At 41.3% G+C, this 26851-nt stretch overlaps 1 protein-coding gene across 1 annotated transcript in view; it reads left to right on the top strand.

Annotated features, from left to right (window-relative positions):
- Positions 1 to 16446, top strand: part of LOC106569340 (protein Wnt-9a) — a 29545-nt gene extending 13099 nt beyond the window's left edge. Inside the window, exons 2-4 of the mRNA XM_014140586.2 lie at positions 9150 to 9409; positions 9720 to 9982; positions 12291 to 16446. Coding sequence (XP_013996061.2) covers positions 9150 to 9409; positions 9720 to 9982; positions 12291 to 12779 — 1012 coding nt within the window. The 3' untranslated portion in view covers positions 12780 to 16446. The remainder of the gene's footprint in view (positions 1 to 9149; positions 9410 to 9719; positions 9983 to 12290) is intronic.
- Positions 16447 to 26851: the final 10405 nt, after the last annotated feature.

Consider the following 26851-nt stretch of genomic DNA (forward strand, 5'->3'; position numbering starts at 1 on the left):
TTTGTTAGGCAACATGCAGCAACACAATTCAAAGTGACATGACCACCATAGTGCATGTTGAGGATAGCTCTAAGAAGTAAAATGATCCTTTCCATCAGTGTTTTAAAACCTAATACCGATAGCCTCCTCTCAGCTCCTCCTGTAGATATCAGAAATCCTTTAGAAAAGGGGGGAACTGGAATTAAACATGCACAAGACGAGTCACAGTAGCTTCTTCTCGCGAGACCTGGAGTGTTTCTCCATTTTCTCAAATCTCTCCTCCTATCCGCACTTTGCCCCCCAGCCTTCTTGGTAACTGGATAAAAATATGCCTTTGTGTGGAAGTCAGTCACAGCTAGGCAGGCAGAGCAGTACCCCAAAGGATCAGTGTTGTCTCTTGCCTCCTGTAACGACTGTCGTAGCGAGGGGACCAAAGCACAGCGTGTTGAGTGCTCATAATGACTTTTCATTTTAACACAGAACACTAAAGAAAATAACAAAAGCGAAAACGATCAGCTCACAGTTCTGTCAGGTACTGAAGACTAAACAGAATACAACTGCCCACAACACAGGTGGAAAAAAAACCCTACTTAAGTGTGATCTCCAGTTAGAGACAACGAGGACCAGCTGCCTCTAATTGGAGATCATCCCCAAAAAAACAACATAGAAATAGAAAACTAGAACTAAACATAGATATAGAAAACATAGAAAAACACAAAACACCCCCGTCACGCCCTGACCTACTCTACCATAGAAAATAACATCTTACTATGGTCAGGACGTGACAGTACCCCCCCCAAAGGTGCAGACTCCGAATGCTCCTAAAAAACAAAAACAAAAAAGGGATGGTAGGGTGGGTAACACCTGTTTATGGTGGCTCTAGTGCAGTCCACATAAACTTATCCTGCAGCAGAGGAGGTGGCTCTGGTTCGGGGTGTAACCCCCGCTCCACCCGCTGATCCCTCTGCTTTAGTACCACCGGACCGTGGATCGTCGTCAAAGGAACTGGACTGTCGATCATCGCTGGAGGTTCTGGGCTGCAGGCCGCCACTGAAGACTCTGGGCTGCAGGCCGTCTCAGGAGGCTCCGTACTGGGGAGCGTCGCTGGAGGCTCCGGACTGGGGAGCGTCGCTGGAGGCTCCGGACTGGGAAGCGTCGCTGGAGGCTCCGGACTGGGGAGCGTCGCTGGAGGCTCCGGACTGGGGACCGTCGCTGGAGGCTCCGGACTGGGGACCGTCGCTGGAGGCCTAGTGCATGGAGCCGGGACAGGTGGCACCAGACTGGTGACACGCATTTCAGGGCGAATGCGAGGAGCAGGCAAAGGACATACTGGGCTGTTGAGACGTACTGGAGACCTGGTGTGTATAGCCAGTATCACTTGTTCCGGAACTTCCACACACTTCTCAGGGCGAGTACGGGGAGCTGATTCAGGTGGCACCAAACTGACGTCACGTTCCTTTGGGAAAAACTTGTGCGTCCTCCACCAACTCAACAACTCTCCCATTTGTCCCTTCTCCAAATTTTCTCTCTTCTCCCGGATTGTCTCTGGTTTACTCCTCGGCCGACTGCTCCATGTGCCCCCCCCAAACATTTTCTTTGGGTTTCTGTAGCCTCTCGTGCCTCCCTGCCAGGCTTCTATATCTGTCCAATACTTGGCCCCAAGTCCAGTTTATCCTCTCTAGCCTCTCCTCCTCCAGAGACCAGGTTTCCATCTCCTCCCGAGCACGCTGCTTGATCCAGTTGTGGTGGGCAGTTCTGTAACGACTGTCGTAGCGTGGGGACCAAAGCGCAGCGTGTTGAGTGCTCATAATGACTTTTTTTTTAACACAGAACACTAAAGAAAATAACAAAAGCGAAAACGATCAGCTCACAGTTCTGTCATGTACTGAAGACTAAACAGAATACAACTGCCCACAACACAGGTGGGAAAAAACCCTACTTAAGTATGATCTCCAATTAGAGACAATGAGGACCAGCTGCCTCTAATTGGCGATCATCCCAAAAAACAACAACATAGAAATAGAAAACTAGAACTAAACATAGATATAGAAAACATAGAAAAACACAAAACACCCCCTGTCACGCCCTGACCTACTCTACCATAGAAAATAACATCTTACTATGGTCAGGACGTGACACCTCCCTCCAGCTTCAGAATTTCTTTGTGTCTCAGATAGACACACAGGCAAGCAGACAGATGGACAGACTGATGGACGGATAGACAGACGTCACAGCACACAGACACTTTTGGGGAATGACATTTTATTTGACTCTTGTCTTGGATAGCCGCAGGGCCATGCAGGCAGCCAGCCAGGCATCTGTGCTCTATGGAGAGTTAACACTGAGGAGACTGTGATAGTGACAGTAGTGGATGAGGCTCCTGATGTGTGTCGTGTCCACTAAGGAATGTAACATGTCATCAAATCAAATCAAATGTTATTTGTCACATACACATGGTTAGCAGATGTTAACCTGTATGGGCTAGGTGGGACGCTAGCGTGCCACCCGTGGTGCACTCCATCAACAGCAGGTGCATTTCAAGAGCGGCAAATTTGAATCCAAATAAATGTCAAAATTCAAATTTTTCAAACATATAACTATTTTACACCCTTTGAAAGATAAACATCTCCTTAATCTAACCACGTTTTACGATTTCAAAAAGGTTTTACGGCGAAAGCATAAATTTAGAGTATGTTAGGACAGTACATTTACAAGAGTTGTGTGTAATGTTTTGTCAATTCAAAGACAGGGTCACCAAAACCATAAAACCAGCTAAAATGATGCACTAACCTTTTACATTCTCCATCAGATGACACTCCTAGGACATTATGTTAGACAATGCATGCATTTTTAGTTCTATCAAGTTCATATTTATATCCAAAAACAGCGTTTTACTATGGCATTGATGTTGAGGAAATCGTTTCCCTCCAATAACCGGCAGTCAAGTCAGCGTCACAAATTAAATAATTAAAATGAGAAAACATTGGTAAAATATTATATTGTCATTTAAAGAATTATAGATTTACATCTCTTGAACGCAATCAACTTGCCAGATTTAAAAATAACCTTACTGGGAAATCACACTTTGCAATAATCTGAGCACTGCGCCCAGAAAAATACGCGTTGCGATACAGACTAGACGTCATGTTGGGGAGATCTAAAATCGAAAATACTATGTAAATAATCCATTACCTTTGATTCTCTTCATCAGATGTCACTTCCAGGTATCACAGGTCCATAACGAATGTAGTTTTGTTCAAAAAAGCTCATCATTTATGTCCAAAAATCTCCGTCTTGTTAGCACATGATCTAAGCCAGCCGGACTTCTCGTCATGAACGAGGGGAAAAAATATATTTACGTTCGTTCAAACATGTCAAACGTTGTATAGCATAAATCATTAGGGCCTTTTTTAACCAGAACATTAATAATATTCAAGGTGGACGAATGCATACTCTTTTATAACGTATTGGAACGAGGGTACCCAACATGAACTCGCGCGCCAGGTGTCTAATGGGACATCATCGTTCCATGGCTCTTGTTCGGTCAGATCTCCCTCCAGAAGACTCAAAACACTTTGTAAAGGCTGGTGACATCTAGTGGAAGCAATAGGAAGTGCCAAAATATTCCTCAGCCCCTGTGTTTTTCAATGGGATAGGTTTAAAGGTAATACAACACATCAGGTATCCACTTCCTGTCAGAAAATGTCTCAGGGTTTTGCCTGCCAAATGAGTTCTGTTATACTCACAGACACCATTCAAACAGTTTTAGAAACTTTAGAGTGTTTTCTATCCATATATAATAAGTATATGCATATTCTAGTTACTGGGTAGGATTAGTAACCAGATTAAATCGGGTACATTTTTTTTATCCAGACGTGCAAATGCTGCCCCCTAGCCCTAACAGGTTAATGCGAGTGTATTGAAATGCTTGTGCTTCTAGTTCCGACAATGCAGTAATATCCAACGAGAAATCTAACCTAACAATTTCACAACAATTACCTTATACACACAAGTGTAAAGGAATGAATAAGAATATGTACATTAAAAAAAATATATGAATGAGTGATAGTATAGAACGGCATAGGCAAGATGCAGTGGATGGTATAGAGTGCAGTATATACATATGAGATGAGTAATGTAGGATATGTGGTGATAGAATTGAGAAAATGAAGACAACGTTTTTGTCTGTAGAGTTTCACCACTGTTGTTATTAGTAATAATGGCACACCCATGTATAGTTTAGCACAACCGGTAGCAAACAGTCTGGAGTTATGCCATGAGCAACCATTGTCCCTAACATAATTTAATTGCTGTGTACGGTACATTACAAAGGCTATAACTCAGCACCCGAATGTAGTTTCTTTTGTTCTACAGACTTCAGGAGTGTGATGCTTACATCTGTCAAATCTCTAGGATTTTGTATTATTTTCTATAAACAGGTACTTCATTTACTGAGACTGCCTAGCTCCATGAATAATCGGTTCCACTTTGTATCTCCTGGGCAACATCGCTTATTTTATTCCTCTAGCGATATCTAAGTTCAGTAAAGTTTGTATATTATTACGTTTCAGGCATACAGTTGAAATCGGAAGTTTACATACACCTTAGCCAAATACATTTAAACTCAGTTTTTCACAATTCCTGACATTTAATCCTAGTAAAAATTCCCTGTCTTAGGTCAGTTAGGATCACCACTTTATTTTAACAATGTGAAATGTCAGAATAATAGTAGAGAGAATTATTTATTCCAGCTTTGATTTCTTTCATCACATTCCCAGTGGATGAGAAGTTTACATACACTCAATTAGTATTTGGTAGCACACATTTCAATTGTTTAACTTGGGTCAAATGTTTTGGGAAGCCTTCCACAAGCTTCCCACAATACGTTGGGTGAATTTTGGCCCATTCTTCCTGACAGAGCTGGTGTAACTTAGTCAGGTTTGTAGGCCTCCTTGCTCGCACACACTTTTTCAGTTCAGCCCACAGATTTTCTATAGGATTGAGGTCAAAGCTTTGTGATGGCCACTCCAATACCTTGACTTTGTTGTCCTTAAGCCATTTTGCCACAACTTTGGAAGTATGCTTGGGGTCGTTGTCCATTTGGAAGACCCATTTGCGACCAAGCTTTAACCTCCCTGACGGATGTCTTGAGATGTTGCGTCAACATAATTTCCCTTCCCCATGATGCCATCTATTTTGTGAATTTTGTGAAGTGCACCAGTCCCTCCTGCAGCAATGCACCCCCACAACATGATGCTGCCACCCCCGTGCTTCGCGGTTGGGATGGTGTTCTTCGGCTTGCAAGCCTCCCCCTTTTTCCTCCAAACATAATGATCGTCATTATGGCCAAACAGTTCTATTTTTGTTTCATCAGACCAGAGGACATTTCTCCAAAAAGTACGATCTTTGTCCCCATGTGCACTTGCAAACCGTAGTCTGGCTTTTTTATGGCTGTTTTGTAGCAGTGGCTTCTTCCTTGCTGAGCGGCCTTTCAGGTTATGTTGACATAGGACTCGTTTTACTGTGGATACAGATACTTTTGTACCTGTTTCCTCCAGCATCTTCACAAGGTCCTTTGCTGTTGTTCTGGGATTGATTTGCACTTTTCGCACCAAAGTACATTCATCTCTAGGAGACAGAACGCGTCTCCTTCCTGAGTGGTATGATGGCTGCGTGGTCCCATGGTGTTTATACTTGCGTACTATTGTTTGTACAGATGAACGTGGTACCTTCAAGTGTTTGGAAATTGCTCCCAAGGATGAACCAGACTTGTGGAGGTCCACAATTTTTTTCTGTGGTATTGGTTGATTTCTTTTTATTTTCCCATGATGTCAAGCAGAAGCACTGAGTTTGAAGGTAGGCCTTGAAATAAATCCACAGGTACACCTCCAATTGACTCAAATGATGTCAATTAGCCTATCAGAAGCTTCTAAAGCCATGACATCATTTTCTGGAATTTTCCAAGCTGTTTAAAGGCACAGTCAACTTAGTGTATGTAAACTTCTGACCCCCTGGAATTGTGATTCAGTGAATTATAAGTGAAATAATCTGTCTGTAAACAATTGTTGGAAAAATTACTTGTGTCATGCACACAGTAGATGTCCTAACTGACTCGCCAAAACTATAGTTAGTTAACAATAAATTTGTGGAGTGGTTGAAAAACGCATTTTAATGACACCAACATAAGTGCATGTAAACTTCCGACTTCAACTGTATATCATCGGGCTTGTTGCGTGATGGCTGGAGTTTACATTCTCTTGGCTCTCCTGATGGTATGTAGAAATTAATTAAGCAGGTACTCTAAATGGTGTTGCCATCATTCAAATATTGAGCCACAGCCCACTGCAGAAGTGTTGTGGAAATGTTGTCAATGTTCCCATTTATCAACAGGTACATTTTGCTCTTGAGTTATTTATTTTCTCCTCACTGTGTTGTAGACGTACAGTAGTGGATACACATAGTATCAGAATGAATAACAATTAAGATGAATAAAGATAGCATTTGTATGTTTGGAGTATCTCTGTATGTACAGTACATAATGAAGCACAGTCAGGCCAGACTATCCTACTAAGCTCTTTTACTCCCTAAAGGAGAACAATTTCTGTCAAGACACAGCTTGTAAGGTTTCCATTAGAAAAATTCATAGTTGTCAGACAAGTTAGGAAAGGCAAACATGTTTTGAAAAAAAAAGAGATAGGAGCTATTTGACCTGATCTGAATACACAAATCGCAAAACCTGCCCTTTACCCCACTAGACTGTTGAGATCATGTTCTTCATATGGGGCATGCCATGTACATAGTAGGTAATGAAAGCACTGTATAGTATTCCATAGAAAATGTGTAATAACATGCTAATAACGTAAGCTAACATAGGCTTAACATAATAGGTTATTGGTATGTAGTATGACTATGTGGCCATATTTGTCATGGTTTTAGGAGAAACACTTCACAATCAGTTATTATCAGTTTTGAAAGATTTCTTTCTCTGTGTGAAACATGACCTCTGTGACTTCTTCATTGAGGCCGTTTGGCTCTGAATGGTGACAGAAGACAAATGAGGTCATAAAATGACCATGTAGCACCATTGACTGAAGGAGTACACAGAGAAGTACACAGATGGCAGAAGTACCCAGTAACTCTCTAAGAGATACAGACTGTGAATCAATCAGTGTTCACATTCGCTGCAACACGGTCTATGCCTGGGACATCTGGAAGGAATCTCTATGGCCGTGACTTTGGTTAATAGTTGTACCCAAATGACTCATGGGCTGGAAATTGAATTGAATAGGTTTCTGGTTCATTGGCATCAGGAACACACTAGCTAAATGCTAATAGTGGCTGACTGGCTGGCTGGCTGGCAGTGTCTTGCTCACTCTCTCTCTCATTAGCTTGTGTCCTACTCTTACAGACCAGGACTGAATCTTTCCTCACTGAAGAGTTACTGTACGGTTCACTTGTCATAGTTACTCATTAGACTAGCTATTGCTTCCTGTTCTGCCCATGTGACTGGTGATGTCTGCATAGGACTCTCATTGTGCATGGTGCAATCGGTTCATTGTTTTGTGAATGATATCAGAACTGTGTCATCCAAATCTGACACACCAGATTCACTTGAACATGACAAGGTAACTAAAATAGGATCCTCTCCTCAGCTTTCTGTCTGGTGACATGCTAAACCCATTAGATCAAATTAACCTCTGCTGTTTTATTGAGATTGATGGAAGGGAAGTTCACTCAAGGCCCATTGCTAAATGCCAACATTTTGATGGCAGAGGCCAGAGACAGGTCACCGTATGGCACTGAGCAGAGCACTGAAGTTATATTGAGGAGACAAGAAGAAAAACAACCTCTCCTTGTCACCTCCAGAGTAAATCTAATATGTTTATCCCTTGTTGATGGTCGTTGTCAGGACAACCCCAGATTATTGTCAAATATAGCAGGTGTCAATATTAGCAGGGAAACATTGACATTGTAAAGGCATTAAACTCTTTCAGTAATGGCATATTATGTGCCTGGGTCCGTTGTAGGAGTCTGTTTGTGAATTCTTCTGTAAATCCATTTCTTTTTCTCTTTCACTTTAACGGTGTAAAAGTGGCCCTGAAATTGCACATAATGAACATCTACCCTGCCAATCCTGTCAGATGGTGTGACCAACATGGTCACAGACTGACAGTCATGTCCCCTGCGTCTGTTTGTGAAAGTAATGCTCTGCTTTGCCTATCCGTCACAACCTCAGAACGCTGGTCAGTCAGGGAGGGTTTTGCCAGCTATGCGGCAGACCCCGGGCTAGCTTGTGTGTTTTATATACGCTTCCTTTAAATAAACTGACGAAAGGAGTGCAACTCTACCACATGTTCTCCTATACCGTGTTTAGAAACTAAGCTAAGCCTCATTATATTTCAAATGAATTGCAGCTTTAGGGTCATGAATACTGGAAGTTTGTATGAGGATCCTATAATGAGGCTGTAAAGCTTGCTGTGTGATCATGTTTAAATCTATACACCGCTGGTTGCTGTGAGTGACAGTCATTAGTCCCTGGGATATGATAGGTCTCCATTGGTTGGCTACTGTTTAGCATGCCTGTGGTGTGATGGTCAAATTGACTGTGTGGGACCATTGTTTTAAATCTGTCATATCATGTCCTTTAATCACTCTGTATCAATCTAGCTAGCTAGTCAGCAATGTTATGACTAGCGACCTTATTGGTAGCTACCCTGAAAAAGAGAAATCAGCACAGAGCGTTCTTCAGCTGCTGAGAATGTGCTATATACACAGACATGGTGAATGTTGATCTCAATCTCCAGAAAACGTTGCATTCCCCAGAACATTAACCATTGTACTCGAATGCAACCTTCAAAAAATGGCAGCCGAATTCCCTCGAACATTAACCAGCTCTGACTTAGACCATAAAGGTCAGCCTTCTATATCTGGGACTTAGCATACTATTTTCTTGACATTTCCAGTCCACAGTACTGACTGAGTGTTCCATAGTTGATTTTTCATTCTCCGAACCCTTCTAATGGTGTGTTACAGTACAACATCTCCCTCTCTTCCCCCAGATTGACAGGTAATGCCTGGAATAAACTTGAGGAAGGCCCTTGGGTCAAAGCGTTGCTAGCAGGAGCACAGCACTGGCAGTATCTAATGGGTATCTCTCTCTGTCTCCCCAGACTGACAGGTAATGAACCCCTGTCCATCCTACCGCTGAGCTCCCAACCCGAGGAGAACGTGGGCAGGGCCCACTACAAGCTGTGCGACCGGCTCAAACTGGAGAAAAAGCAGAGGCGGATGTGTCGACGAGACCCGGGCGTGGCCGAGACCCTCATGGAGGCCATCAGCATGAGCGCGCTGGAGTGTCAGTACCAGTTCCGCTTCGAGAGGTGGAACTGCTCTTTAGAGGGCCGCTACAGAGCCAACATTTTAAAAAGAGGTAGGGAAAGAAAAGCTTCTCAACTTCATATATCAGTATACATGTAATATGTTCTGAGTTAGACTTTTTCAGCATGCAGATAACTCATTTCTAATGTTCATGGGTGGAGGGGGAGAGACATTTTTGCAATTTATGCTGACATCATTGAATGGTATAACATTGAATAGCCATAGTAGATAGTACAGTAGAGTGTTGTAGGTTATTTTTAATGTGATGTCAACTTTCAATGGCTTATTTTGAGCGTCCAGTAGGACGCTGGTAGCTTATAACTGATATCTGATTCTTCCTCTTGCTCCACATCTCTCTCCAGGTTTTAAGGAGACAGCCTTCCTGTATGCCGTCTCCTCAGCAGGCTTGACTCACGCCATGGCCAAGGCGTGTAGCGCCGGGCGGATGGAGCGTTGCACCTGTGATGAAGCACCAGACCTGGAGAACCGCAAGGCCTGGCAGTGGGGCGGCTGTGGAGACAACCTGAAGTACAGCAACAAGTTTGTCAAGGACTTCCTGGGCAAACGCTCCAACAAGGACCTGCGTGCCCGCGTGGACATGCACAACACTAACGTGGGCATGAAGGTGAGTGTAGAGTGGAGCCGTGTTGATTGATGCAGTGCATTTGATATTGTTGATTCGTGTGATGGGACCACAACTCACAACTCGTCACAACTGTTGCTGTAAAAAGGACTATATGAATATTTGATGGTTGATTGACTGATTGACAGATTGATTGAATGATTTAGTTACTGATTGATTGATAGTGGAGTTTGATATATCTAGGCCTTGTAGAGCTACTGAATGCGTTGCCCTCTCTTGAGATAGTTGAGTTCTATGGTCGTATTCTAGGTGAATGTATTCTCCTACATACACATCTCTACATATATAATGTTGGGTTGTTAAATTATTGTTCTCTAAGTTGACATCAGTCTAAAGACACATCAAAATGACCAGAACCAGTGAAAATGACCAGATTGGAATTTAATGTGACCACGAGAGGAATAACAATGAAAGAGTTTTTATGACTACATTCCAGTGGTCGACAGAGAATCGTTTACCCACATGCTGTGGTTATTAAACATATACTATAGATTCTAAAGCACCCACTTAATAGGAAGATAAAAGGCCAGCCTAAATGACTTAAATTGACTGCTAAATTCAGTCAAATAAGAGACCTCTCGTTTATCAACCTTTGGTTCTCCCTCTCAAATTAGAGAGATAATAGCCTTCGTTTGTGCCTTGGCGAGAGTAGACAATTGTTTGTGGTGAGGGAACGAGGGTTTGGTTTTTCAGCTTGGATGTGATTTTAATAGTAAAATCAAAAAGAAGAGAGAATGGTCTTAAATTGTCAAGCCAAAGCAAAGTCAAGGTCCTGGCATCAACGAGCTTTACTCAGATTTTCTCATATTGTGGCCATTTTCATTTTAGTATGAATATAAATTATAGCAGAAGCACACTTCCCCAATTGTTAGCAGACAGAAAGCTCTCCCTGAAGACCCATGGTGTGCTCTTCCTCTTCAACTTAGCTCTCCAAATCCATTCTCTCAGGATATTTGATTTGTGATAAAAGATTTACAACGCTGTTTTCGTTCAGGTTTTTTCTTATTTGCACATGTAGTGAGGTGTACCACGTCCCATATGGAGCACAAACCTTGGAATGTGCTAGGCTATGCATCCCTAGAACAGTTTAAAGCTGACATCTCAAATGTTCCTGAACTGAACTGCAAGTGTGGCAAATATGCACCACGTCTTTCTTATCCCCCAAGCTGTTTCCCAGTGTGTGAGAACAGAACCGGAGAGAAACTGTCTGTCCAGTCCAAGCCTCCTTTGGAGAATATGCATTGTGGATTTTCACACAACTTTTTTATGTTGTGGTCAGTTGATGCTGACTGAGCTGTACACAAGTGAACCATTGCCTGCCACAGAGAGTTCAAGCAATGTCGCAACGTGTACTATATACTGTTGTGCTGTATTTGACCAAGCAACAACCCTTTCACCCGTGATAATGTTAGTTTGTCGAACATTAACGGTCAGAAGTGGTCTCTCAAGTTGAACTGAGTCCATATTCCATGCCATCTGTTGAATCGATCCCATTATATGCATTTTGAGAAATCTTCAGGCCTCAACATATTTGATGTAAAATAGATTTGTTTAGCTTTCCACGTGCTGGTCTAACTGCAGTATTATGAAGTTGGCCTGGTGAAAGAGATGGACCTGTCTCCCACATACCTTAAAACAACCCAATAACAGGGGCCAGGGTCTGGGTATCCTGTCTCCTTCTTTCCCATGGCTGTGGAATTCAAGGGATCTTTTCTTCAGAAAAAGTGCCTCAGCTATGTCCTCCACTTACTACTAGTAATAAACATGATGACTTTAATCAAACTCGATTACCCAATATTATCATAACAGTATGTATCGTCACTCCCACCCACAAAGATTCTCTTATAGTGTACCACATGTTTTGGTCTTTGGTCGGGAAGTGACGTCAGTCTGACAATGTTGCCATGTAAATTGTTATTATGTTAATGACAGTTTATCACCAATAAGTAGAGCCTCTAGATAATCTAACTCTATGGTGGGAGTATCAGCAGAAAATATCATTATGGCCTCGGTGCTCATCATATTTTAATACATTGATGTCCCGTGTATGATATGAGTAAAGTCTTCATATTGGAGGTTATTAATTATGATATTAGGACGTATTACAAAGACCCATTGTGCTGCAGAAATTACAGGGGAGTGTCTAGGTAGTTTTCTTCTTCTTTAAAACCTTGCTTACTATACAAAGTATAAAGTCGGTCAAAGTTGATATTATGCAGTTCTCAGGCTGTCCCTTTGATCCCCTGTGGTGGCTGACTGTCTGTATGTTCCTCTCCTCTCCCACCACCAGGTGATCAAAGCCGGGGTAGAGACTACCTGCAAATGCCATGGCGTCTCAGGCTCCTGCACCGTCCAGACATGCTGGAGGCAGCTCTCGCCCTTCCATGAGATTGGCAAGCAGCTGAAACAGCGCTACGAGACCTCTCTGAAGGTGGGCAGCTCCACCAACGAGGCCACGGGGGAGGGGGAAATCTCCCAGGCCCGGGCCCAGCAGCAGCAGCCCCCACCAGGCCCCAGCAATGACCCAATCCCACGCACCATGGACCTGCTCCACATCGAGGACTCGCCCAGCTTCTGCCGGCCCAGCAAGTACTCGCCAGGCACCTCGGCCAGAAAGTGCTACAAGGACAAGAACTGCGACGCCATCTGCTGCGGCAGGGGCCACAATACCCAGAGCCGCGTTGTGACCCGGCCATGCCAGTGTCAGGTGCGCTGGTGCTGCTATGTCGAATGCAAGCAGTGCACACAGAGAGAGGAGGTCTACACCTGTAAAGGGTAGCCCAGTCTTAGAGGAGAGAGCAAGACAATGGAGTTGGAGGACCTTTATAAGCACTTTGAGGGATTTTCTGTTGTGTGCGTTTGGTTCTAATGCCCTGTGGCCCCAGCCAATGGGGGTTGGGGTTGCAGCAGGAGATTGGCCTTGTCTGACAACCGGGTCAACACGTGTCTCATGCTTTCTGGTTGCAGAGTTAGAGCCTTGGATAAAGGCTACCTTGCCTATTCAACATCCAGTCAGATGTGTCAGTGAGAAAACGCAGCACTTGGCAGCTGTCTCCGGCTAACTTGCTGTTAATGAGGATCCAATAGAATGACCGTAATGGTAAAAGACTGGCTTTGGGGCCTTGCCCAATGTAGAAATGTGTGTGTTGGCGGCGAGTGAGGGTGCAGGGGAGTCAAATGACAACTCATATGGCAATCATGGCAACCATATTCTGAAACTGTTAAGAACACAGGGTGTAAGATTTATTATACGCACACATATTTACACTCACACACCAATGTGTGTATGCATATGTATGTAAATAAATTAAATTGTATTATAATGATATTATATACACTTGCCACTTCTCTGAATATGTTTAAACAAACCACTAACTACACAAATGTATTGTTGTTTGTGTGTTCTCGCTCTCTTTTGCTTTATAATTTGTTTTGACAAGGCCCTTTGGAAAGCAGCACGTGTGTCCTTTGTGTCTCTCTGTGGATCATTTATGGACCCTTTGGGACTACTCCTTCCCGAGGAGAGAAAACATGCTCATTTGTCTTTGATTCTTTTACACTAGAGTGAAATTGTTGGTGAATACATGTACAGAAATTTCATTTTTTTTTGCCAGTAATTTTAGGCTACTCTTGGGCGAACTCAACTAATGTTCAGGGAATAACTGAAACCACTATACTTATTTGGGAAGAGTTAAAAGAAAAACTGAAAATCTGCATGTAATCGAAAGATCAATGAGAGAATGACCTTGCTTTTCTGAGTCTAGTGTCTATTACTGTCACCGTGACAACAGGAGACCGACCACCTGACCAGTAGAGAATGCATCTTCCAATCAGCTGATTAATGCTCTAAGTAATAGCAACCCAACTATGTCACCTTGCTTCTTGGTACTTAGTTAGCACTCTGTTTAAAAAGGAATAGCCAATCTTGCTAGTAATACTACTATAAAGTAAACAAAACAGCAAACTATGGGGTACAGGAGAAATGTAACCCCTATTTTTATACATACACTCTCATATCCTTCCTTCCTCTCTCTAGAGTGCACCATTTGATTCACAAGGATAAATGGTTGAGGTTGAAAATGAACAGTATGATGCTATGGAAACTAAAATCCATCTTGACATGTCTGCAAAATGGCTTCAAAATTAACACCCTGAGGCAAATGCGGTCTTTTAGAGATAGTCCTGCTGAAGCTTAAGGTGTATTATGGTGACAAAATGTGTTGGCGACAACAAAGCAAATGTATTCTCTAGCTGTAGCCTATGCATTGTCTATCCATTGTTTGGAGCATAGCTAACAGAACTCCGTGACTGGAAAGGTACAATCTCCTTTTGTGTTGTTCTGACAGTAATGTTCTTTAAGGCAGGTTACCATTATGTTGTACAGTAAGATTTGTATGACTAACATTTAATATTGGATGTTTGAAGTTTAAAATGACTGGTGGCAAAGGCAGAGCCAACCCTGTAAACAGCTACAATAACTCGTGAAATGCAAAGTCATCTTTAGATTCCCTTTAGGTATACAGTCTTTGCCTTGTTTTAAGTGGGTGAGAATGAACTACTGAGTGAGGAACCCAACATTGTAAGATAGCCCCATTCACGCACTGAAGCCCCAGAAGCCCTTTATAATTTCCCTTTAAAGTATTTAAAGACCTTGTATTTATGAATATATACAGTGCAGATGTTTTTGTTTATTGTAAAAAGCAGTGGTTTATTCTCCTGTGGTATAGAGACAAGAATGAGGCACATGGTAAAATCTCACAGGCAATTAAAGAGGAAGTTGGTAGCAATAAGGAGGTTAGGACCAAGACATTTGATGCTGGGAAGGCAAGTAGTAAAATATAAAATATAAGGCTAAACCATGAATATGGAGTGCATTGCTGCTGTAAACTTTTGGTTGTAAGTGATCATCAGTAAGTGAAAAACAAGTGCCAAACGAGTACCAACATTAGTAAATAGCATGCCAATACCCTCGAAAATAGCTTTGACCACCGACTATGTTAAATAGACTACAGTTCTCCTACAGTTTTAAACCAGTGATGCTCACAGGGTTTATATCTGATTTGACCCACCATGATTCATCCAGAAAAAGCAGCATGCTCTCAGAAGGGAGTCTAGCCTAATGAAGGTTGGTTGGTTCATCCTCTAGAGCTGAATTCCAAACATTTTGAAAATGAGGAGACATGCCAAATATAGAATGGTCAAAATATATACATAGAACTTTGCACGCTACATGGAAACCATAATGGCTATGCTGAAAGCCTGAGCATAAATGCCTGCTTCCCACAGCTTCCACACTCCCCTGCCCAAGACTGTGGTTCTCTACAGTGGTCATTTATTGAATGGATACAAATGGTCAACAGAGTCATGGAGAGAGGAATACAGTATGCACATTGCATGTATTTTGTATGTTTTATATTCTACGTTTTTCAAGACAAAGGACGGCATGATACAATGGTTGTTCTTCAATGTCATTGTCTTAGTCCTTCATATTCTATTTTTGAACTCACAGCTCTGCACTGTGTAGTTGTCAGAGGATCGTGTATAAAAATCTATTTTGTAGGAAAAATGAAAATAAAAGAAAGATAAATTATTTTAAAATATATTATGAGCATGTGTTCAATGTAAATAACATTAAGTCAAAACTGATTTTATTTACTTGTATTTTTTACTCAGTTTATTTTCTTGAGGCTTGTATGGGGTTTTGGCTTCTTTGCGGTGGAGGCTTCAAGAGACAGTGAATACTGTAAAGTCAGCATAATTGTTCTTAAAGATAACTATAACATTTGCCGTTCCTAAGCACAAAACAAATCCTAACAAATTTAGTAACTCAACAATTCTCTTCCCTTTTTCAACTGTTTTATATACAGTACAACACATTGAAAGGCAACTCTAAAGGCTATTAAATGGATCATAATCAGCTGTTTTATGTAATTGACATTGCACAATACTACACAAGTATTTTTGTAGCATCCCGATTTGTAGCATAACCCATGTGTTTGAGCGGTTGGTGAGGGGTATATGGGTTCTGTCTGTACCCAGTAACATAGCCATCTGTGCAGATAAACACACTGACCAAACACAAAGTACTATTGGTGCGAACTCATTCAACTTTTGGTATACTCTGATGGTCTTGGAAAGGATCACAACAAATGATATTTTAGAGGGTCACAATCACCATGTACATTTTTGTTAGGATTTGTGCTGTGCTTGCTAATAACAAAACAAACATGTATTACCCTTTGTGATAATACTATACCAACAAAGCTTTGTCCATGTTCACTTATTCATGTCTTATGGGAACGTAAATTATTTTCCTCTACCTCATGTGTATAGCTTGTAGGTATAAACAGATCACGAATGACTGGTAAGAATGTATTTAAGTTATTTAACATCTTTGTAAAAACAAAGGCAAGAAAATCTGAAATAATAAATTAATTTTTAAATTATTTTAATGTTTGGTCTCATTCATACCCAATGGTTATTTAGCTATTGCTAATTGGAGCTTGGTCCGAGTCTAAGTAAGCAAACAGTAAATGTTCTACAACACTAATAATCCATATTTCTTTCTCCCCATAACTCAAAGCAACTTTTTGTATGTATTTGTTTTATTTTATTTAACCAGGCAAGTCAGTTAAGAACAAATTCTTATTTACAATGACGGCCTGGCAAAAGGCAAAAGGCTTCCTGTGGGGGCGGGGGCTGGGATAAAAAACAATGTAAGACAAAACAGACAGAAGACACTGGCAACAGCACAAATACAACAGCAACCAAACAGTGGATGTGTGTGTGTGTGTGTGTGTGTGTGTGTGTGTGTGTGTGTGTGTGTGTGTGTGTGTGTGTGTGTGTGTGTGTGTGTGTGTGTGTGTATGTATGTATGTGCCGGCATGTGCAATGGTATAAAGTACTTAAGTAAAAATACTTTAAAGTACTACTTAAGTACTTTTTTGGGGTATCTGTACTTTACTATTTATATTTTTTACTTTTACTCCACTATATTCCTAAAGAAAATAATGTACTTTTTACTCCTTGCATTTTCCCTGACACCCAAAAGTACTTGTTACATTTTGAATGCTTAGCAAGACAGGAACATTGTCTAATTCACATACTCATCAAGAGAACATCCCTGGTCATCCTTACTGCCTCCGATCTGGCAGGCTCACTAAACCCATATTTTTGTTTGTAAATGATGTCTGAGTGTTGAAGTGTGTGTCATGGATGTCGTATGAAAGAGACCAAGGCACAGCGTGCGTATCGTTCCACATCTTTATTTCTATGTGAAACTATGCAAGACAGACAATAAACTATAAACTATAAACTATAAACAACAAACCGTGATGAAGAGGGGCTACATGCATAAACTCAAAATAATCTCCCACAAACACTAGTGGGAAAAACAACAACTTAAATATGACCCCCAATTAGAGACAACGATGACCAGCTGCCTCTAATTGGGAATCATACGAAACCCCAACCTAGAAAAAAGAACCTAGAACACAACATAGAAAATGTAAACTAGACAAAAACCCCAACATAGAAAAAGGAACCTAGAACACAACATAGAAAATTTAAACTAGACAAAAAACCCAACATAGAAAAAAGAAACTAGAACCAAACATAGAAATAAGTAAACTAGACAAAAACCCCCAGTCACGCCCTGACCTACTCTACCATAGAAAAATACAAGCTCTCTATGGTCAGGACGTGACAGTGTGCCCCTGGCTATCTGTAAATAAATAAATAAACAATAAAATCATGCTGTCTGTTTTGTTTAATAATATAAGGAATTTTAGTATAACAGTATATTTTATATTATATATTTTAGCGATTACATTTACTTTTAATACTTATATGTGTTTAAAACCAAATACTTTTAGACTTTTACTCAATCAGTATTTTACTGGGTGACTTTCACTTTTACAGTTGAAGTCGGAAGTTTACATACACCTTAGTCAAATACATTTGAACTCAGTTTTTCACATTCCTCCTGACAGAGCTGGTGTAACTGAGTCAGGTTTGTAGGCCTCCTTGCTCGCACACACTTTTTCAGTTCTGCCCACAAATGTTCTATAGGATTGAGGTCTGGGTTTTGTGTTGGCCACTCCAATACCTTGACTTTGTTGTCCTTAAGCCATTTTGCCACAACTTTGGAAGTATGCTTGGGGTCATTGTCCATTTGGAAGACCCATTTGCGACCAAGCTTTAACTTCCTGATTGATGTCTTAAGATGTTGCTTCAATATATATGGTCTTCCGACTTCAACTGTACTTGAGTCATTTTCTTTTGAGGTATGTTTACTTTTACTCAAGTATGACAATTTGGTACTTTTTCCACCACTGGGCATGTGTATGGTGTGTGTCAAGTTAAACAGCATGCTTCCTTACATAAGGCAATGCAAACTAGTAACACCAGGTGATAACTAGAGACAACTACATGTCTAAACAACCTGTTCATCTAATTGTCCTTTGAACTCCTCCAGGGACACCAGGTCCTGTGGCTTTAGGTTGGCTTGGAGAGAATTCCAGCACCCTGGGGGCTGAGTAAGGAAAGAAACTTTTTCCATGCTCGGTTCTAATTTTCGGGACTGTTAGCATAAAACAAGATTGAGGTTTGAGCTTGTATGTGTTTTCATTTTGAGCTAGAAGAGAGGATAAATAAAATGGCCGCTTTCATAAAATGGCCTAATAAATAAGAATGTACCAGTGTCAGAGCCTGCATGTTGCTAGTGATGTCCACCCGAGAGAAAAGTACAACGAATCAACTAATTTCTGGCGGCAAAAGAAAAACAAGTTTGTACCGGTAATAAACCCCAACACGCAGCTTGAGTTTCCTGACAAGGTTCTCTACATGGGTGGTGAAGCTCAACTTCTCATCCCTTGCACTCCCAGATATGTGTACATCTTGACTTGATCTATAGAATGTCCTTCCAAGGTAGTAATTACACGGTTGTCAATGTTTAGTATTGTTAAATACCATGCATTTTGTTTTAGAGGAATTCAGAACAAGCTTCAAATCATACAGATTCTGTTGAATGATGTTAAAAGCAGTTTGAGCTTTATCAAAGGCCAAAGTCAAACTGCTGCTACTTGAATAGAGAACAGTGTCATCCGCATAAAAATGTAAATCAAATCAAAAGTATTTATAAGCCCTTTTTACATCAGCAGATGTCACAAAGTGCTTATACAGAAACCCAGCCTAAAACCCAAAACAGCAAGCAATGCAAATGTAGAAGCACGGTGGTTAGGAAAAACGCCCTGGAAAGGCAGCAACCTAGGAAGAAACCTAGAGAGGAACCAGGCTCTGAGGGGTGGCCAGTCCTCTTCTGGCTGTGCTGGGTGGAGAGTATAAGAGTACATGGCCATTAAGGCCAGATTGTTCTTCAAGAAGTTCAAATGTTCATAGATGACCAGCAGGGTCAAATAATACTACATCAGCTGTCTCCATATGTCTCCCAATGTTGTTGATCTAGATAATAAACAACAGGGGACCTACAATAGATCCTTGAGGCACACCGAGCACAACTCTACAGTGTCCGACATACAACCATCTGCTTAACACACTGGGTTCGATTTGACAAGCAGTTCACAAACCACTCCAGAACATGACCAGTAATCCCAATACAGTCCAATCTCTGCACCAAGACAGTATGGTTCACATGCCAAATGCCTCTATGAATACAGATATACAATGCAGCTTCTTATCCAGGGCACAGTGAATACCCCACTGGGCACAGACTTCAGTTCAATGGCTAGGTTTGATTTATATTTGGTTGAGTTGTCAACTAACGTGAATTCAATGAAATATCAACCCAGAAATGTCACCCTGTAATTGGATTTACGTTCAAAGTTAGGTGAAAAAAATAAGAAATCCCCTTACATTTATTAGGCCCTAATCTATGGATTTGACTGGGCAGGGAGCCAGGCCCACCCACTGGAGAGCTAGGCCCAGCCAATCAGAATGAGTTTTTCCCCACAAAAGGGCTTTATTACAAACAGATCTCTCAGGTGAAGAAGACGGATCTGGAGGTCTTAGGCTGGCGTGGTTACTTTTGACTATTGGATGTTCTTATAGGCACTTTAGTATTGCCAGTGTAACAGTATAGCTTCCGTCCCTCTCCTCGCTCCTACCTGGGCTCAAAACAGGAACACATCAACAGCAGCCACCCTCGAAGCAGCGTTACCCATGTAGAGCAAGGGGAACAACTACTCCAAGTCTCAGAGCGAGTGACGTTTGAAACGCTATTAGCGCACACCCGGCTAACTAGCTAGCCATTTCACATCGGTTACACCAGCCTAATCTTGGGAGTTGATAGGCTTGAAGTCATAAACAGCGCGATGCTTTAAGAATTGCGAAGGGCTGCTGGCAAAACGCACGAAAGTGCTGTTTGAATGAATGCTTACGAGCCTGCTGGTGCCTACCACCGCTCAGTCAGACTGCTCTATCAAATATCAAATCATAGACTTAATTATAATATAATAAACACACAGAAATACGAGCCTTAGGTCATTAATATGGTCGAATCCAGAAACTATCATCTCGAAAACAAAACGTTTCTTTTTTTTGTGAAATACGGAACCGTTTCGTATTTTATCTAACGGGTGGCATCCCTAAGTCTAAATATTCCTGTTACATTGCACAACCTTCAATGTTATGTCATAATTACGTACAATTCAGGCAAATTAGTTCGCAACGAGCTAGGCGGCCCAAACTGTTGCATATACCCTGACTCTGCGTGCAATGAACGTAAGAGAAGTGACACAATTTCACCTGGTTAATATTGCCTGCTAACCTGGATTTCTTTTAGCTAAATATGCAGGTTTAAAAATATATACTTCTGTGTATGGATTTTAGGAAAGGCATTGATGTTTATGGTTAGGTACAGTCGTGCAACGATTGTGATTTTTTCGCAAATGCGCTTTTGTTAAATCATCCCCCATTTGGCGAAGTTGGCTGTCTTTGTTAGGAAGAAATAGTATTCACACAGTTTGCAACGAGCCAGGCGGCCCAAACTGCTGCATATACCTTGACTCTGTTCCAGAGGTGACACATTTTCCCTAGTTAAATGTTAGCAGGCAGTATTAACTAAATATGCAGGTTTAAAAATATATGCTTGTGTATTGATTTTAAGAAAGACATTGATGTTTATGGTTAGGTACACGTTAAAGCAACAACAGTCCTTTTTCGCGAATGTGCACCGCATCGATTATATGCAACGTAGGACAGGCTAGATGAACTAGTAATATCATCAACCATGTGTAGTTAACTAGTGATTATGATTGATTGATTGTTTTTTATAAGATAAGTTTAATGCTAGCTAGCAACTTACCTTGGCTTCTTACTGCATTCGCGTAACAGGCAGGCTCCTCATGGAGTGCAATGTAAAGCAGGTGGTTAGAGCGTTGGACTAATTAGCCGTAAGGTTGCAAGATTGAATCCCCAAGCTGACAAGGTAAAAATCTGTCGTTCTGCCCCTGAACAAGGCAGTTAACCCACCGTTCCTAGTCCGCCATTGAAAATAAGAATGTGTTCTTAAAACCTGTTGGGGCTCGGGGGCAGTATTGAGACATTTTGAAAAAAATATGTGCCCATTTTTAACTGCCTCCTACACCAACTCAGAAGCTAGGATATGCATATTATTAACACATTCGGATAGAAAACACTCTGAATTTTCTAAAACAGTTTGAATGGTGTCTGTAAGTATAACAAAACTCATATTGCAGGCAAAAACCTGTGAAAAATAGATCCAAAAAAATGTGAATTTTGTGACTGTACTATTTAGTGTCATTGTTTTATAGATACCATAGTGAGAAAGGATTCATTTCGCAACACCTACGGCTTCCACTAGATGTCAACGATCTTTATAAAGTTGTTTGAAGCGTCTATGATAAACAGAGAGCAAATTAGAATCCAAGGAAGTTGACATGTCATCACTTCATTTTTTTGCGCCTGCGCATAAATCTGAGAAACGTGAGTTTGTCATCATTTTTTATCTAGACATAGGATAGGTTGTGTGAAAATATTACTGATGTTTAACGTTAAAAATGGACCAAAAGATTAATGCTAAACAACATTTGACATGTTTGAACGAACATAAATAGATTATTTACTAGGTTTTTTTAGCTTTTCGGCGTGATTTTACCAGCCCCCCAACCACGTTTTGTGGGAGCATAATGAACGCTAAGTACTTGGTGTTATTTGGACATAAATTATGAACTTTGTCAAAAGAAACCACATTTGTTCCGGACCTGGAATGCCTTCCGGACCTGGGATCCTGCCTTCTGATGGAGATAATCAAAGGTAAGGGGGTATTTACAATGTTATTATCGATTTTAGATGATGCTAACTGTATAGCATAGCCTGTTGTTCTTAGCATAGCACCCCGTTTATTGCAAAATGTGATTTCCCAGTAAAGTTATTTTGAGATCTGGCCATTCGGTAGCAATTACGAGATGATAATATATTATTCTTTGAATGACAATATTATAATTTACCAATGTTTTCGAATAGTAATTTTGTTATGTTCACCGGAAGCATTTCAGAGAAGAAAAAAATCTGAATTTCACGCTACTGTAAAATGCTGTTTTTGGATATAAATATGAACTTGATGGAACAAAAAATGCATGTATTGTATAACATAATGTCCTAGGAGTGTCATCTGATGGAGATTGACAAAAGTTAGTGCATAATTCAAGCTGGTTTCTGCTTTTGGTGACGCCTGACCTTGAATTGAAAATGGATGTTTGTACTTTTGTGGCTATGTACTGTCCTAACATAATCTAACTTTATGCTTTTGCCGTAAAGCCTCTTTGAAAATCGAACAATGTGGTTAGATTAAGGAGATGTTTATCATTTAAATTGTGTAAAATAGTTGATTGTTTGAGAAATTGAAATTATTAGATTTTTGATGTTTTGAATTTCCAGCCTTGTTAGCAATCCCGGCTCGGGGGTTCATTGCTAACCTGTAGCTCACTCGGGATACGTTATCAGAGTCGGTACAGCCACCCGGTTTCTTCACGCATCGCACTGACAGAAACAAACATCTCTCTGGTAAGAAGAAGAAGGGGGTGTATGCCTTATGATTAACAAGTCGTGGTGTGATCATCACAACATACAGGAACTCGAGTCCTTTTGTTCACCTGACCTAAAACTCCTTACAATCAAATGCCGACCGCATTATCTACCAAGAGAATTCTCTTCGATTATAATCACAGGCGTGTATATCCCCCCACCCCAAGCAGACACCTTGACGGCCCTGAAAGAACTTCATTGAACTCTATGTAAACTGGAAACACATATCCTGAGGCTGCATTTATTGTAGCTGGGGATTTTAACAAAGCTAATCTGACAACAAAGCTCCCTAAATGTTATCAGCATATCGAATGCGCGACCCGGGCTGTTAAAACCTCTTGGGGCTAGGTGGGACGCTAGCGTGCCACCCGTGGTGCACTCCATCAACAGCAGGTGCATTTCAAGAGCGGCAAATTTGAATCCAAATAAATGTCAAAATTCAAATTTTTCAAAAATACAACTATGTTACACCATTTGAAAGATAAACATCTCCTTAATCTAACCACGTTTTACGATTTCAAAAAGGTTTTACGGCGAAAGCATAAATTTAGAGTATGTTAGGACAGTACATTTACAAGAGTTGTGTGTAATGTTTTGTCAAGTCAAAGACAGGGTCACCAAAACCATAAAACCAGCTAAAATGATGCACTAACCTTTTACAATCTCCATCAGATGACACTCCTAGGACATTATGTTAGACAATGCATGCATTTTTAGTTCTATCAAGTTGATATTTATATACAAAAACAGCGTTTTACTATGGCATTGATGTTGAGGAAATCGTTTCCCTCCAATAACCGGCAGTCAAGTCAGCGTCACAAATTAAATAATTAAAATTAGAAAACATTGGTAAAATATTATATTGTCATTTAAAGAATTATAGATTTACATCTTTTGAACGCAATCAACTTGCCAGATTTAAAAATAACCTTACTGGGAAATCACACTTTGCAATAATCTGAGCACTGTGCCCAGAAAAATACGCGTTGCGATACAGACTAGACGTCATGTTGGGGAGATCTAAAATCGAAAATACTATGTAAATAATCCATTACCTTTGATTCTCTTCATCAGATGTCACTTCCAGGTATCACAGGTCCATAACGAATGTAGTTTTGTTCAAAAAAGCTCATCATTTATGTCCAAAAATCTCCGTCTCGTTAGCACATGATGTAAGCCAGCCGGACTTCTCGTCATGAACGAGGGGAAAAAATATATTTCCGTTCGTTCAAACATGTCAAACGTTGTATAGCATAAATCATTAGGGCCTTTTTTAACCAGAACATGAATAATATTCAAGGTGGACGAATGCATAGTCTTTTATAACGTATTGGAACGAGGGTACCCAACATGAAGTAGCGCGCCAGGTGTCTAATGGGACATCACCGTTCCATGGCTCTTGTTCGGTCAGATCTCCCTCCAGAAGACTCAAAACACTTTGTAAAGGCTGGTGACATCTAGTGGAAGCAATAGGAAGTGCCAAAATATTCCTAAACCCCTGTGTTTTTCAATGGGATAGGTTTAAAGTCAATACAACACATCAGGTATCCACTTCCTGTCAGAAAATGTCTCAGGGTTTTGCCTGCCAAATGAGTTCTGTTATACTCAGAGACACTATTCAAACAGTTTTGGAAACTTTAGAGTGTTTTCTATCCATATATAATAAGTATATGCATATTCTAGTTACTGGGTAGGATTAGTAACCAGATTAAATCGGGTACATTTTTTTTATCCAGACGTGCAAATGCTGCCCCCTAGACCCAACAGGTTAAAATTCTGGATCATTGTTACTCTAACTTCCGCGACGCATACAAAGCCCTCTCTCGCCCTCCTTTCGGCAAATCTGATGATGACTCCATTTTGTTGCTCCCAGCCTATAGACAGAAACTAAAACAGGAAATGCCCGTGCTCAGGTCTGTTCAACGCTGGTCCGACCAACTGATTCCACACTTTAAGATTGCTTCGATCACGTGGACTGGGATATGTTCCAGATAGCCTTAACAACAACATTGATGTATGCGCTGATTTGGTGAGCGAGTTTATTAGCAAATGCTTCGGTGATGTTGTTCCCACGGTGACTATTAAAATCTTCCCCAACCAGAAACCGTGGATTGATGGCAGCATTCGCACAAAATTTAAAGTGCGAACCACTGCTTTTAGTCATGGCAAGGTGACTGGAAACATGACCGAATACAAACAGTGTAGCTATTCCCTCCGCAAGGCAATCAAACAAGCTAAGTGTCAGTATAGAGACAAAGTAGAGTCGGCTCAGACACGAGACGTATGTGGCAGGGTCTACAGTCAATCATGGATTACAAAAAGAAACCCAGCCCCGTCGCGGATACCGACGTCTTGCTCCCAGACAAACTAAACAACTTCTTTGCTCACTTTGAGGACAAAACAGTGGCACTAACACGGCCCGCTACCAAAATCTACGGGCTCTCCTTCACTGCAGCCAACGTGAGTAAAACATTTAAACGTGTTAACCCTCACAAGGCTGCCGGCCCAGACGGCATCCCTAGCCGCATCCTCAGAGCATGCGCAGACCAGCTGGCTGGTGTGTTTATGGACATATTCAAACAATCCCTATCCCAGTCTGCTGTTCCCACATGCTTCAAGAGGGCCACCATTGTTCCTGTTCCCAAGAAAGCTAAGGTAACTGAGCTAAACGACTATCGCCCCATAGTACTCACTTCTGTCATCGTGAAGTGCTTTGAGAGACTAGTCAAGGATCATATCACTTCCACCCTACCTGACACCCTAGAGCCACTCCAATTTGCTTACCACCCCAATAGGTCCACAGACAACGCAATCGCAATCACACTGCACACTGCCCTGACCCATCTGGACAAGAGGAATACCTATGTAAGAATGCTGTTCATCGACTACAGCTCAGCATTTAACACCATAGTACCCTCCAAACTCATCATTAAGCTCGAGACCCTGGGTCTTGACCCTGCCCTGTGCAACTGGGTCCTGGACTTTCTGACGGGCCACACCCAGGCGGTGAGGGTAGGAAACAACATCTCCACCCTGCTGATCCTCAACACTGGGGCCCCACAAGGGTGCATTCTCAGCCCTCTCCTGTACCCCCTGTTCACACATGACTGCGTGGCCATGCACGCCTCCAATTCAATCATCAATTTTGCACCGAGGGCAAACTACCTGCCCTCCAGGACACCTACACCCCCCGATGTCACAGGAAGGCCAAAAAGATCATCATGGATAACAACCACCCGAGCCACTGCCTGTTCACCCTGCTACCATTCAGAAGGCGAGGTCAGTACAGGTGCACCAAAGCTGGGACCGAGAGACTGAAAAACAGCTTCTATCTCAAGGCCATCAGACTGTTAAACAGCCATCACTAACATTGAGTGGCTGCTGCCAACATACTGACTCAAATCTCTAGCCACTTAATAATTAAAAATTGGATGTAATAAATGTATCACTAGTCACTTTAAACAATGCCACTTTATATAATGTTTACATTCTGCTGCTCGATCATCCTATTTTTCCAACTTAATTGAGGAAAATAAGAACAATCCAACATTTCTTTTTGATACTGTCGCAAAGCTAACTAAAAAGCAGCATTCGCAAATGGAGGATGGCTTTCACTTCAGCAGTAATAAATTTATGAACTTCTTTGAGGAAAAGATCATGATCATTAGAAAGCAAATTACGGACTCCTCTTTAAATCTGGGTATTCCTCCAAAGCTCCATTGTCCTGAGTCTGCACAACTCTGCCAGGACCTAGGATCAAGGGAGATACTAAAGTGTTTTAGTACT

Source organism: Salmo salar, chromosome 14 (genome assembly GCF_965601325.2).
Source record: "Salmo salar chromosome 14, fSalSal1, whole genome shotgun sequence".
Lineage (NCBI taxonomy): Eukaryota > Metazoa > Chordata > Actinopteri > Salmoniformes > Salmonidae > Salmo > Salmo salar.